Source organism: Stegodyphus dumicola, chromosome 2, assembly GCF_044657685.1.
Source record: "Stegodyphus dumicola isolate Sdum_Otavi_A_Nest chromosome 2, ASM4465768v1".
Taxonomy (NCBI): Eukaryota; Metazoa; Arthropoda; class Arachnida; order Araneae; family Eresidae; genus Stegodyphus; species Stegodyphus dumicola.
In genome coordinates, this window is record NC_140769.1 from 205,937,618 (window position 1) to 205,953,424 (window position 15,807).

At 30.8% G+C, this 15,807-nt stretch overlaps 1 protein-coding gene across 1 annotated transcript in view; it reads left to right on the plus strand.

Moving 5' to 3' along the window:
* Positions 1–15,807, plus strand: part of LOC118199574 (uncharacterized) — a 317,346-nt gene that overhangs the window by 238,433 nt on the left and 63,106 nt on the right. Inside the window, exons 33-35 of the mRNA XM_085810256.1 lie at positions 1,751–1,829; positions 4,348–4,401; positions 10,764–10,985. Of these exons, the coding sequence (XP_085666382.1) occupies positions 1,751–1,829; positions 4,348–4,401; positions 10,764–10,985 (355 nt within the window). The remainder of the gene's footprint in view (positions 1–1,750; positions 1,830–4,347; positions 4,402–10,763; positions 10,986–15,807) is intronic.

Here is a 15,807-nt window from a genome sequence, read left to right on the forward strand (position 1 = left end):
GAAATTTCCTGGTAGAGCTGTTTGTTTACTGTGTGACCATCTGATACAAATCCATGGTGGACATCATGGTGGTTGTCAAAAGTGACCTGATACAAATCCATGCACCAACCAGCATCACCATGATCTTTGACTAATTAATCGCTGTGTTATTTGAACCAAGATACCCTTTCTCCTATTAACTAGATGAGTGCATCGTCACTTGAGCATCATACCCAAAAACCCATGTCTCATATCCTGTTATAATGTTTTTAAGCAAGTTTTCATTGCTGTGTCAAGCAGTTCCTGATTGATTTAATGTCAACAAATGTGGCATAAGTTTTGCACTGGCACAATGTACCTGAAGTTTTTCATTTGATTTGATGGCATGATCCTATGCTGATGCCTAATTTGTTAGCAACTTCTCAAACAGTTAAATGATGATTTCCATGAATTACATTATGAATACTCTCAACATGGTTGTCATTTGTTATGGAAGGTTATTGTCCAGGCTTGGGATTCTAACCAACCAAAATTCTGCCCTTTTCAAAATACTTAACCCCTCATAGGCGGAACATGTACTGTCCTCCACATATGCTTCATTATGCAGTTGAAATATTTGTTGAAAATTTTCACGCACACATTGTTCTTCAAACGTTTTCATTGTCATCCAGTCTCTAATCCAACAAACATGTTTATTTCAGCCACTGTAGGTTGCCGATTAATGGTCCTAGCAAAGCAAGGCAAATGCCAGTTCTGTTGTTTAAGCATGCCACTACATGCTGTCAGTAGCCGCAGCACATACCATACTCTGTACTGGTTGATGCACAATTTCAAAAGTTTCACCTGTTTTGGATCACACTGCCATTCTTTCTCAAAAAGTTTTCCACAAATCTCTTTGCTGAAGCAAATAATTCTCTTGTGCTTTGTTCTAATTGATTAAATAACAGTTATTTCATTACTGAAAAACTTGTTAAAAACAGTTATTTTCATTGCTGAGAGAACTTGAACTACAGTTATTTTGTAACTGAAAAAATGATACATTGAATAGATTTGTCTGTAGCTCTGCTGATACACCACCAACAGTATTTTGGTGCTTTTTTGACTATTAAATATATTTTCAAATAGGATTTTTTTTCAATGGATGTTCTGTGATAACTACTTTTAAAATTTACATGAAGTTGTTATTCTCAGCAACTTGTCTCTGCCTTCATATGAATTGTATTAAACAAGAACATCTCTGCCTTCATATGAATTGTATTAAACAAGAACATAAGTGCCTTCTCTTAAACCAGTTCTCAACTCTTATTTAACATTTTATCAGCCCTTGTTGAAATTATATTTCCACTGAATATCTTCCGTCATGTACAATTTCTTTGCATGAGAATTAAATGCCTGAATATAATGCATTGCTTACATTTCATTTCTCAGAAAATGTAGTAAAAATTAGCAGAGACAAACTTTTTTCGTATCAGAAAAGGATTAAAAAAATGCAAATATGTATTTGCTGTAATTGATCTGAAGTTGATACTGAAATAAAAAAGAAGCCATTCCCACCCTTTCTTAGTCTCTTAGGAAAGAGAAGGAATAAAAGATCTTATCTTTTTAGAAGAATCTCGGACAGCATCTAGGCTTTCTGAAGGAGTCGGTGTCAGAGGTGGCAATGTATTTGTATATACTAGCTAATACATTAGTACCAGAATACTAGTACTTTATTGTACTAATAATTTCTATATAAAATGTAAATGCATTAAAATACTTTTTAATTTGTTAGGATGCTGAATCAGCAGCTGAAACAAGCAGTGAAAGTTCTGATAAAGAAGCACACTTCAGATCAGAAGCAAGGCATCATGGTAAATTGCATGTTTGTTAAATTTTTTAATCAAGCATTACCCCTGTAGTTTTTTGTTATTATTGTAGGAATTTAAAATATGAAGGTAAAAATTAATATGACAAAAGCTGTTAATTACTTTAGTCAGCAGCATCAGAATTGAATGTCGTCGTCGTCTTCTCTCTCTCTCTCTCTTTTTTTTTTTTTTCTCTCTCTCTCATTTTCAATTTTAATTTTGAGACATCTTTGAAGGGTGTTGAACAATCAGCTTTGAGGACTTAAAATATTTTAAAATGTTGTGGCAATTCGATGTTTAAGGTAACCTGATATCTTGGCACTTCCTCAGTAATAAAGTAATGTCTTCACTGTCTAGTAACTTTCTTTCATAATGTATATCATAGTATAAAAACAAAATTATTTTTAATGAACACAGTTTTGCAGGTAAATACTTGTAAGTTTTATTATTATTATTTTACTCAGAAGCTATTTTGTTCTTGAGTAATTTATATATCTGTAAATATTTATATTTATTAATTATCAAATATTTAAAATTTAAATGGTTAAATGAATTTGTGATCAGCTATTGGAAATAAAAAAAAAAAAAATTGATTGAATTGAAAGTTGCTTTTCCGAGGAAGAAAAATTAACTTTTCCCTTTGAGAGGAAGGAAGAAGGTTGAAAATTTTGAAGATCCTATTGACATATGTTTAGATGAAAACATGACTGCATATATGATATTGACTGCATTGTATTATTTTAAAGGATAAATGGAAACAATACAGGAGTGACATTTATTATATATAATTCTTATAAATTCTTATTATAGTATTTTTTATGTAAAACAGTCCTTTTTTTCAAGGTACACCAGCGGCCGAGTGATAAAGTCGCTGAACACTGGTTGGTAGTTTGGTCCGAGGTTCGAATTCCGCAAACGGGCTAGCTGCATGGGCATTTTTCTGGTTTTCCCCTTGTGTAACGTGTATACGAGCCAGTTTCCCTTAGAAAGTCCTCGACGAAGGCATCCCTTCCCATAGGCAGATAGCCCTAGTGTGCTTTGTCATAATTAAATAAACCAAACCAAACCTTTTCCCCAAAATTTGATATTACTTTTAATGGGTAAGTCAATCCCGAATGGCCAAATTGTTAGGACAGTCAGATTGAATCATTTTTTTTGCTCTAGTAAGGGGTATGGTAATGTAAAAATGTAAAAGTATGGTAAAAAATAATTCAGTTTTCTATTCAAGTTAAATGGTAGTAGCTAGGTCAAGGTTTTTGATACTGTGTAATTTTTAAACCAAGAAAGTAAGTTATAAGCATTTGTATAGAACCATCTCCAATGCAATGTTATTAACTTAAAAAAATTGAATAAATAAAGCACTAAAAAACTTAAAAACTTTAAAATGTGAAGTATAAGTGAAGCCCCCCTCAAAAAAATAGAATTTGATTAAATATGTAAGTACTTAAAATCAAATATGTCAAAGTGGACAACCGAAAAATTCTTAATTGCAAAGCATATGAGATTTACTTCAATTAGTCAGATAAATAAATTGTAATAAAATTCTAATTATTTCATTGCATATTGTAGCAATTGCATAAAAGAGTGTAATTGCCTGTATTTAATTTGATAATTTTCTTATGCTTGGTCAGGGAAATTAAAAATTGAATCTTAGTTTGAATTCTTCTAATCATGTTCTTTTTGTAATGAAAATATGTTTATTGCTCTTTTATCTCTCTCAAATAATACATATTTTTAACTTTTTTTTTTCTTTTTTTTCTTTTGCCAAAGTACATAAAGGGTCTGTGTAAACTGAAGAAGAAAATTAAAAAAAAAAAAAAATAATAATAATAATAATAATAATAAACTTTTCTAATGTCTGAGAAAAATGAAGAGAGCTTTTTGAATTTTAAATTGATCAGAGATTTCCCATTAACCTCATTTATTATTTATTGAAATACATTTTTATAATTTTAAATTTGTAATAGGTAGTAATAGCAAACTCTGAAATCAGAAATTTTTCTGAAGTTAATAAAAGTTAATATTTTTGAAATACAAGCTGTAATGTAAATTAAATTTGACACTTTTATAGTAAAAGTATAACTATACATAGAAGATTTTGGTTAAATATTAACATTCATTGTAATAAGAATAATATGTGAAGATATACATGTACCTGAACTAAATAACACTTGTAAAAATAGAGCTCTTTGTAAAATATCCCGTTTATTTAATTTGACATAATTTATTAGTTCTAAAAGATCACATCTTATCTCTATTTTTATTATCTTTGTGGAAAAGGGGGGATTTGATAAAATGGTAAAGTCAATAATTGATTTTACTAAAAATGTTAATTTTGGTAACATATAAATGACAGAAAAATAAATTATGTAAACTGGTTAATGCATAATTAATATTTTAGTAGAAAGTAATATTGGAGTTCTGCTTGCTTCCACTTGTATGTGTAAGTTGTAATGTATTTTTAAGCTTGCTGTCTATGATTTATGTATTAAATTTCTATTATTAATTATGTTATTAATTGCAGATTTGGGAATGGAAAGGAGAACCGATTCTGAAAATTTTACCCGCTCATCTAAAGGTTAATTTTTTTATTTAATTTTACATCTTAAAGTCTACAGTACAAAGTCCCTCTTTTTTTTTTTTTTTTTGTGTGTGTTTGTGTGTGTGTGTGTGTGCATGCAGGGTTTACGCATGCGTATTTGATTCTCCCCTCCGGGCATGGAGAGTCCCTATTCTTAATTTCACTTCGATACTGAATAAAATACCTTGTTATTGAAGAAACAATCATTTTAAAATAAATTTGTATGATCAGTAATTTGGCTCCATTGCTGCATATCTGCTTTGCACACATCTCAAACCGAAACATTCCACATAGATACATCGTTGATCTGTTGCCAACCTGGCGAATCATTATTTATTATACTTTCCTTTCATCATCGCATGTTTATCAACACGTGACAACTTGAGTACTGACTCCCGCCTAAACAATTTTTTATGCTAGTAATTGAATAATAAAGGAGTATGGTAACCTTTTATGTTGACATTACGCTTGGCGATGATTACAGATTTAAGTTAAGTGTACTAAAAAATTTTGACGAGGAAAAATTTCTTTCCATATTTTAAAAATAGATTTTCTTGATGATACACATAGACCCAAAGATTACATTTAGGGCTATTTGAATTAAGAATAACTCATTTGTTATTCACATAAACCCAAAACCAGCACCAGAGCTTGTATGGCCGCACCAGGTCGCAGAATTTAGGAGCAAGTGCCGGTCCTCAATAAGCCTTAAATATATGTGGAAATTTATTTATTCAGAACTCTCATAAGCCTTAAGGATGTGCAAGAAATAGACATAAGTATATTAATAACTAAACTAATATAATTCAGGCTTAATTGTCTCTGTGTGATAGAAGCAAGATAACATTTAACAGAACAACTTGTTGTTAAGCATCAAGCTCATGATGCATAGCCAAATATGTATAGTGAACGATAGCTAAATTTGATGATGATAGCCGCGAATTGTAAAGGTTTTCGGATATTGCAAAGCAAAGGTGAAATTTTCCAATTAATGCATTTTGTAAAGAAATGTGGAGAAGCAAAATGAAGATGATATGAAAAGTTTTCCATAGTGATGACAACGCTTCTCAATCATCAATCAGTTAATGAATGGCAAAATCTGTAGTATGGTTCTAGATGCAGAAAATACTGCTACCGTTAGTGAAGAAAGTGACATGAAAGAGAAGTTACTGAAAACGAAAAAATTTCAATTGACAAATTAGACGGAATTCTCGACACAACAGTTACAGAACTTCAGCAGTGTAACTGAACAAGAGATTATGTCTGTTTACAGAATTAAAGAGAAAGTAATAGCGCAAAAAACGGAGCAACTTAGATAACTTGCATTGAAAGAAATGTTTACAAAACAAATAAATATTGAGCCTTTTTTTTTTTTTTTTTTTTGTGGTGTGTGTGTGTGAATTTTGATACCCTTTAGATCATAATTACTTCATTATTTCATAAATCATAATTTCATATTTTTGATTTTATAACTTCTACATGCCATCTTACTAGATTTAAACTGATGATCTAATATCCGGAAAAATCCCAAAACAGGAATCGCTGAAGTCTCGACAAGTCCGGATTTCGGACTTTGTACTGTATATAAAAATGAAATAATTATTAAAATTGCTTCCTTTTATTCCTAAAGTAACAGTTTTTAACTTATTGATCTTTATTTTTTGGAACTTGAGTAATTTACAGAAAAAAAAGTAATATTGTTGTATCCATAGATAATGGAATCAGAATGTAGAGCAATTGTGTGTGTATGCATGTATGTATTATGTACATTATGTAATTATGCATGATAATTTGATTTGAAAATTAGTGGTAATGGCAATTTTTAATTTAAAAAAATTTCTTTTTTCATCATTTTGTATGCATGAAAGGCCTTTTTATCAAGCTAGTTAATGGCTAAAACTCTAAAATAATTGAATCCACCATTTGCAAAGTGGTAAATATCATTGAACATTGGCAGTTCTGCTCAGATATAAATTTTAGCAAATGGGCTGGTTGCATAGGAGTTTTTTTAATTTTCCCTTTGTATAATGTCAATATAAACCACTTTCCTTAAAAGGTCTTTCAGGTAGGTTATTCCTTTTTTTTCTTAAGGCCCATCTACTTGAGGCAACAAAGTTATTCTGCAACACAGGAAAATCTGCCTCATAGACCTTATCATCTGACAGCATTTTGTCTACATAAGCCAATTTTGTTTTTAAGTTGTTCTGGGTTACTAAGCCAGTCAGAGAAGTCACAGCAGATGATAAGATTTGCATCTAATAGGAGACTTTCACAAGTCTAATGACAAACGTAATAATTGGTGAAGATTACAATGCCTTTATTTTTCAGGGCTTTATTTAAAAAATAAATTGTAATAATAAGCAGAATGCTTAATAGGTGACTGAAAGTAGAAAAGGTTAAAAATACCAATAAAAATAGCAAAATACGAAATACGCAGAAAAATTAATGAAGTGGGGAAACAAAAATAATTGATTATTAAAGTTAATGCTTATAAATAAATATGCATGTATTTGATCATTCATTCACATAAAAGAAAAGAAAAATAAATTGATTACCTCATATATAGCTTAAAATATAACATACACGGCTGATAATTAGATTTCTAATGTAATTTACATTTTAATTTCATGAAAGGGGGAAAGAATATCACTTTGTAAATAAATAAAATAAAATTCTAATTAATACAAAATTATCATATAAATGAATAGATAAAAAATTGCTGTATTTTCAATCACTAATAAAATAAGGCAAAATTATTGTATGTTTCATGTAACAGTTTTAATAATTTTTATATTAACAGAAAACTGTAAATTACAAGCACAACAAAACATTTGTTTTCAGTGGAAAAATCAGAAAATAGCTTAGCTGGATTGAAGCTTGCAATCTGATCATCCATGCAAAATTTAGTACTTTGGTAAATAAATGGTAAATCCATTTAAAAGTTGAAAAATCATTAACAATAGGAATTTAGAAATATGATCAGATGCAAACAGGCTATAATTAATTTTTTTCATTGCCAGGCTTCCTAGAACTTAAGAATATAGCAATCTCCTTAAAGAGAAAAAATATTGTAATAGATTTAGTGAACAACAAATACAAACAAGTGAGGTAATAAAAAAATACAGTGCTGGATAGCTTATAATAACAAATCACTGGTATCAAGACGGGAAAAAAAAATATTCTGTTATTAATAAAAAAGATTTGGAAGTTGTGATCCGAAATAAATGTCAAAATGAGGGGATTTGTTAAGTTTGTTAAAATAAAAACAAAATCTTTTAACCTTGCGTTGCGTGGAGTAAGTTATTTATTTTAGTAAGTAAACCCTTATTCAGTAGCAACCATTGCTTTTTAGACATGTGATTTCTATATGTCATTTCATTGGCTATCCCAAAATAAGTCTCCAGCAGTATGATATCTTATTATGATTGGATCATGACTCCTGATGCAGGTGCCAAAGACGCATATGATGCACCAACAGTATGTGTCATGGCATACATGAAAAGATGTAGGTGGCACAGATGTTGAGGGATAATGTTTGTATGTATGTCTCCTGTAAACGGACCTTTAGACTGGTAAACCCGTATGTTTGGGCACAAACCAACCCAACTAATTTTATACAATCCAAATTTTTTTGCAATTAGTACATGAAAGTTCCCTTTATGTCATTAGGCTTGCTAATTGTCATTTTTACAAAAGCATGTTTTATTAATTTATAAGATTCTAATTATTATAATTAATTTTGCTAATCATTAAAATTTCTTCTCTCTCTTTTTTTTAAACTAGTTGAAAGAGATCTTTTTTGACCACATTTTTATAGTTAAGGGAAAGAAGCAAATTTATTGTCAGTTGTTTAATTTCAGGACAGATTTATAAATTTTAGTCTCTATAAAAAAGGGGTAGAAAATGCTTGAAGCTAATTATCTTGTCATATTCCAAGCTTTCTATGTCAACCACAGCAGCAGCATTTGACACTGAAACAGATAGACATAAAAAGTGTAGATGTTAATGACCTGCCTGCCTGTCTGTTGAATTCGGGTATGAAGGGATAGTAGATGAAACACTCCATTTATTTTTTTACTTTAAGATCTTAAATATATTCCATCAATTTAATCATAAAAAATTAGCCTAACACAACCATCTTTTATCATTGTCGTTGGCTTTCGTTAGAAGACATTCTTAGCAGCATTCTGATTTTGGCTATATGAATTTACAATGTACATATACTACTTCCTTTTTATATAAATAAAATAGCTACTCCACATCATCCTGCAAAGAAAATTTCATTCTAATAGAATAAGAAATGCATCATTGGACTATAGCAGAATGATACAATAACTGGAACCTTACTGTAAGGTCGGAAGTGGGAGGAAAAGTAGGATTTTTATGCATAAAATGTCTCTGTTATACCAAAATATTTTGTAAAAGTATAGTAGTATATGCAATGTCACATGTATTCTTTTTGAAATGGTGCTGAAAATTCTAGTATAGTTCCAGATACTTAACTGAAACTGTTGGGTGTTTTGGAACCACTATTTGCATCAATAATGGCTTGCTGCTAACGCAGATAGTGGTTTTACATGGTTCATGATCAAGGAGCAGATTTCCACTATTAGGAAACTGATTATTTATCTGAACATTCAGACAAGTCTTTGCAGAGGCTTGGTGATTATGTTGAAAAATACTGTGATGCATGTGTGTCATACTATATTGCAGCACACTTCTCATCAAAATTTTCTTGATGTATATTAATGTAAATTTTTTAATTCTCTTTATATTTGGTATGTTTCGATATCTTGTTTTCCGAGTCTGTTACTATTGTAATATCAGGTTTTAACGAAAGTTTCCCGCCACCGCAAATATCCTCTGTGCAAACATTTCATGTTGGCATGTTTAATCATATCTTGTCAAATGATTTTTGGCATTTGAAAGAAAGAGACTTGCTTTAGCATACTGTGCTGTGAAATTTTAAAAAATATCATTAAGTACAAGATGTCTGAAATGGAACTATCATGCTACCAGATTAGAACCATTTATTTCCAGGTTTGTTTCAAAAAGTCAGCTACAGAATTTCACCAAATTGTGTGTGCAGCTTTAGGTACTGAAATTGTATCATATGATACTGTGAAGGTTTGGTACTGAAAGTTTAAAAACAAGGACTATGACATTCAAAAAGCAGAGTGCTCTGGCTGGCTTACTGATGTTGATGAGACCCACCTGTTCAAACTTGTGGAAGAAGATCAGTATGCAACTATCCGAGAGCTTGCTAAGGAGTTAGACGTTAGTGCCATGCCCATTAGTCTCACTATACATCGCATAAACTTGATGTATAAGTTCAATGAATAAGTGCTGCATGAACTGATTCAAGCAGATAAGGACAGATGTGGCCTTATCTGCTTGGACAGATAAGGACAGATATGGACAGATAAGGACAGATCGGGCCTGCACTAATCTACCCAATTATCAGGGCAAGAACAAAATTATGGACCAGATAGTCCCTTGTGATGAAGAGGGGATTTATTTTAACAACACAGACCGAAAAAGGGGTTGGTCTGTGCCCGGTGAGCCCGCCTGCAGCATCACAGAGCAAAGTTTGACTGACAAAAAAATCATGCTTTGTATCTGGTGGGATTGCCATGGTATTATTCACAAAGAGTATTTGGGAAAAGCTAAAATTCTCGTCAGTAAGGTATACAGCAAGATGCTAGTCCATGTTGATGCTGCTTTCAAAGAAAAACATCGATATGAGTTCCGGCATAAAAGGTAATGTTCCATCAAGATAATGCAAGATCACATGTGTCTGCATTCACTGGCGGAACTCTGTATGGACTTGAATGGGATCTTTTACCACACCCACTATGCAGCTCCAACGTTGCTCCTTCGAACTTCTACCTTTTTTCACACCTGTAGTTACATCTTGCTGGTGTTATCTTTCATTCTGTACAGGAGTCCAAAATGAGGTTGATCTGTTTTTAGTTTCACGGCCACCAAATTTTTGGGTTGAAGGCTTTGAAAAACTACCAAAACGTTGGCAGAAAATCATAGATTTGGATGGTGATTACTATCCACACTAAAGGTGTTTTTTCCCTAACTTTATTAAGAACTTTTCTTGGCAGAAAACTTTCATTACAACCAACTATTTTTCCTTCACAAGTTAAGGATGTGTATGTTATTCCAATAAGGATGTAGATGTATATGTTATTCCAATTTGATTTATGACAGTTTCATATGAAAGCTATATTAAATAGTGAGGAAAACGTGCATATGTGCATGAAAAAAATTTTCTTTACATATTTAATCACACATTTTGCATCATATGAAATCTCTTTTATCAAAACATAAAATTCTGGGAATTATTTTAGGTTATGATGAAGGTCCAGAAACACTTGTACAAACAGTTCCAACCGCTTTAGCTGAATCTTTCACTCAAAATATGGTCAATGGGCAGCTATCAGATACTAGTTTTCATGAAGAAGACAGATCTGAGCCTACTGTTGCTACTCTATCCAGTGAAGCTACAGCTGAAATGGAAATCTCTTCACTGGAAGATAAGTCTCAAACAGAAACCCATGTGGAAAAAAAAGGTAACTCTTTTATTATTATGCTGTGCTTGCAATCTTTGAATATGTGTAGCCTTTTAATTTGTATGCTAAACTCGAAGGGTCATGTAGTTCTTATTTGTGTATACAAAAGTGTGAATACTCACAATTTACATAGGCAGTATGAATAAAAAATATTCTTGTCTGCTGTGAATAACTTCTAGGGAAGGGGCTAAGAGACATGTGCTGGGTGAGACTTCAGCATTGATTTTGTTGTTTCCAGATTTCTAAGATTGTAACCATGCATCATATAATTTTTTAAATGCGATGTGAATTAATTATGGGTGCGTGAAACATGAGTATTAGTAATCTTCGTAACACAAACTTTAATGATATTTGTGTTCATATATTTTGCTTAATACAGAAGAATACGACCTTGATTATCATTGTTATTTCGTAAAAAATTAATAGCCTAGTACAATGTGCATGTTTCAACTTTGTATCTATGGAAAACTTTTATCTCTATTTCTACCACTTAATCTTGAAATGATTGTCATGTAATTTTAGTATATTAACTATATTAGAAAGAAAAAAAAAAGGTGGGGGCAATCTGAAATCTTTCATATCTTGTATTACACCCAAAGCGGCATTTTTTAACATTTTGTGTATTACCTTTATTTATTAAATATCATATTCTTCACACTTAAACTATAAAATTCAATTCAATACAAATATCACAAAATATTTAGAAGAGCACATCTTTTAGAATTCCCGATGCACAGTCTTGTGCACTGGAGATAAAAATGTCCCCCCCCCTGGTTTAGTGTTGCCATTGCTCATTTTGAAATCATAGAGTTTCTTAATCAAAAACTCATGTTTTACAAAATATGAAATAGATAATAAAACAAATTCTAAATTTGAGCTTCTAGTTGGCCATATTCGGTGGAGACGTATGTTATTCAAAATTTTATGGCTGTAGGTACCATTGTTTTATCACAATGCAAGAAACATACATACATTTATGCAAATTCTTTAATTTCTTTAAATATAATATGGGGCTCTAATATTTGGTGGCAACAATTTAAAAAGTGATTCACCATTTATAGTGAATCGATGCAAAATGCCAAAATGAAATTAGCCAGAAATGAATGAAATTAGCTGAAATTAGCCCTTCTAGCCAAATTGCCCCTTTGGGCTAAAAAGTGTTTTGAATATCATGTATTAATTTTTTTGCGCATGATGAATTGTAATTTAAATGTTTGAGATAACACAGTAAAATGTGACATTTTGTTTTATTATAGTGATAAAGATTAGATTATGGATTTGTAATATTGTGTACAGATTTTCTATCTTCCAGTAATGTAATGTTGACTATAGATTATTGTTTTTCACCATCCCAAAATGCTTAATAACAGTCCTACAAATTTATCTGTCATGTTTTCTTTTATGCAGTAGAACTTTGCAAATATACTCGGCAACTGGACATTAAATTCATCATTAAAAAATAAATTAGTAAATAAATCTAACTTCGTAATTTTCATAGTTTTATGTCCACTGTTTGAGTTGATTAATATGGATGATTCATTTCTTGAAAAGTGGTATTAATTATTTCTTCGGCTTTGAGTAATTGATTTCTATATGTTTAATACCTCTGAAGCTAGACTTTTGAATATATTCGGAAAATGGGTCTCTGAAGAATAAAAAAGAGATAGAAATTCTAGATTAGTAGATTTAATTAAGAGGGTTTCTGTTTCTAAAAAAGTATAGACTGTGATGTTGACAAGTTTATGAGGAAAAATATGAATGATGCACCTTACCAACGGTAATAAAATTGTTCTTTCAGTGGGAGAAAAAGAACTAGAGGATGAGGAAAAGAGAAATAGGGAAGGATTAAGAAAGTGATGCTCATTGAAGGACTAAATTCTATTGAGAAATTGTTTCATGCTATTAAGTGCTTTTGCAGTAGCTATTTTATTCTTCCATTGCTTATGTGATGAAGCTATTATAATAAATAATAACAATTATGAGAGGCAGTTAAATATCATCAAACTTTTGTCCAAAAACGGCACAGGTACTTTCTTGCAGGCATATAATATGTTGCCCTTTTCTTTTGCTGCATTGCAATTATTTCTTGCTGCGTAATATATTTTCTTTAACTCTTAAAGCTAAAAAATGTTAAATACATAATTTTATGTCAAGGTTTTCATAGTTGTGTGTAATTTTGTGCAGCAATGTGTTGTTGGGGTGCCTACTTCGGATTCTACGAAACTCTTGCTCTCTCATTAGTCCCATGCCCTGCTGGTACTAGACTATAGGGACTAGGCTAATTCCCTAAAACTTTATGCGTTAACAATATCTGGTATCGTTTTATTTAATAAGCAATGAATGGAACATTTTGTTCTTTTGAAATTATGTATCATTCAAGTGCAGTTGGATGTTTGCATCAATAGAAGGAGCTTGAGTTGCATCAGCTCTTATGTGAGGCGGAACTAGCTCACTTTCCTATCCCAGTAGCTGCCATATGCATGCCAGTAGCTGCTGGCAGTAGGTTATAAGAAATTACAATTTTCTCATGACTCTTATAAGATAAATTAATTTAATTTTTCATGTTATATTTCAGTTTGTCTTCATGAAAGTTTTCTTATGGTAAGTTAAAGCATTCAAAATAAAATATATTGATGCAGTAATTCCAGGGTTAAGTTGTAGTGAGGAAAGCATTATAAAAAGCTAATTCTTGCACAAGAGATCATTATAGAACATGCAAATGTAATTTCTGAAGGTGTTTTAAGACAACCCTGTTTTCAGCTGTCAATGTGACAACTCTATGATCTCAATCAATTGTATAAAATAAAAGATAGGTACAAGCTCAGCTACTACTTGGACATGTGTCATGGAGCTAGAATACACATAGAATGTTTGTTTGCATGAGGAAAGTTTTAGATTTTTCAGCTATTTTCATGTATCAATAATTATTATACACTCTGGAGGGGGGGGGAAACAGTCCAATATTTCCCATTCTATCGGGCCGATTGATGAAATTCAACTTGCGTTTTTCACGTCTCGAAAGCTTGACTTAGATACATATTAGATTTATATATATAGCATTATTCTAATATAGGTATTTTGACACAAAATCAGACTTTTTCTGAAATGACATGCCAATTTTTTCGATATTTCGGTTCTATGATTCAAATTATTCCAAACTGCTAAGTTTGTAAAAATCGCATGCATAGTTTTTCAAAAATGAGCTCTCAAAATTTTAGCTGCTCGATGTTAATCGTGTTTGGTATGTATTTATTAATCTCTCTTTTTTTTATTAAACTTATTTAATTCTTCCTTTCACATTTCGAAATTTAGGCTCATTCCAAATAAAATTCACCCATTTTTTATGATTTATTTTTAAAGTTTTTTAAAATAATTTTTATAACTTTTTTGGAAAAATTTTTGTATTATAATCTGCCAAATTTTTACCATCCTCTTAAAGTAAATGTATTTGTAAGCATGCCTTCAAAAAATTACAAATTGTTATTAAACATTTCCGAAGACGTACGTTAATTTATATATTGCCGCCTTTTGAAATTTGGTATGTTTGTTGAAAGCAATAACATCAAATGTGGTTTAGGCACTTTGTTAAAATTATTTGTAAGGAGAACGATGTGACTTTTTTGCTTTTTGCAATGTAAAAAGGTAGGAATGATGTGACTTTTTTCCGGTTTTTCGCAGCGAAAGAGAAAGGAAAGTAGGTTGCCATACATTAAGAAGTTTTCCAAGTGAATATTCTTGGTGCAAAATGAAAAAAAATATGCTAAGATAAATTTGTCAGTTTCTCCATAAGTTTCGTGCAAAATTTTACAAAATTTAATATTTAGGCATAATTTGAATGGTAGAATTAAAATATGGAAAAAATTGGTATGTTATTTCAGAAAAAGTCAGATTTTATGTCAAAATACCTATGTTAGAACAATGTTGTATGTAAATCTAATATCTATCCTAAGTCGCACTTTCGAGACATGAAAAACACAATTTGAATTTCGTCAATCGGCCGAATAGAATGGGAGATATAGAATTATACCCCACCTTTTTTGTGTAGTTTACATTCAATGTTTTTTATAACATGGTGTTTTGAAAAACCTGCGAATTGTTATAACCCTGTAAATTCCATGAAAATAAGTCAGTTTGTTGTAATACATTATCTACATTTATGAGCTATACAGATGTAATGATATATATACGAGTGCATTCAAATTATCTATGAAAATTTTAAAGAAAGAAGTGTTTTTCTTTATATTCTGGATAAAAATTTTGAATTTCTCAACTGAGAAGGAAAGAAAATTGAGTACTCAATGTAGTTTAATATTTTCTATGATAAATACAATATTGGTATTAATAAATTAAACTATATCTTGTTTTCTCAATGACTTCTGCTTTCATGTAAGCATAAAACATTCATGAAATTTAATGTGGTGCTTTAAGCTCTAAATCAAATTCAAGTATGCCTGCTGCAAGATATCTTTAACATTGTATCAAATACCTGTAATTTTCAAGTTGTGCAGTCGGATATTACGGTTATTATAACTGCTTTATGTAGTATATGTTAGCTTCCTTTTGTAGCTAAATTAATGACTCATAAAATGATTGTATAAGACTAACAAACATTTATTTAGAGATTAATCGTACTCGTTACTTAATAACTTGCACATAGCGTATTTGTAAACATACATAACATATGTTTTTACTGCATCATACCAATATACATTTCAAGCGTACATCATCCGAATAAAAAGTATAAATAGAACAGCATTCAGAAATCAGCTGTTGCCATTTCTCAGTAGATATAATAAAAATAAGTAACTTAAAAGATTGTGCT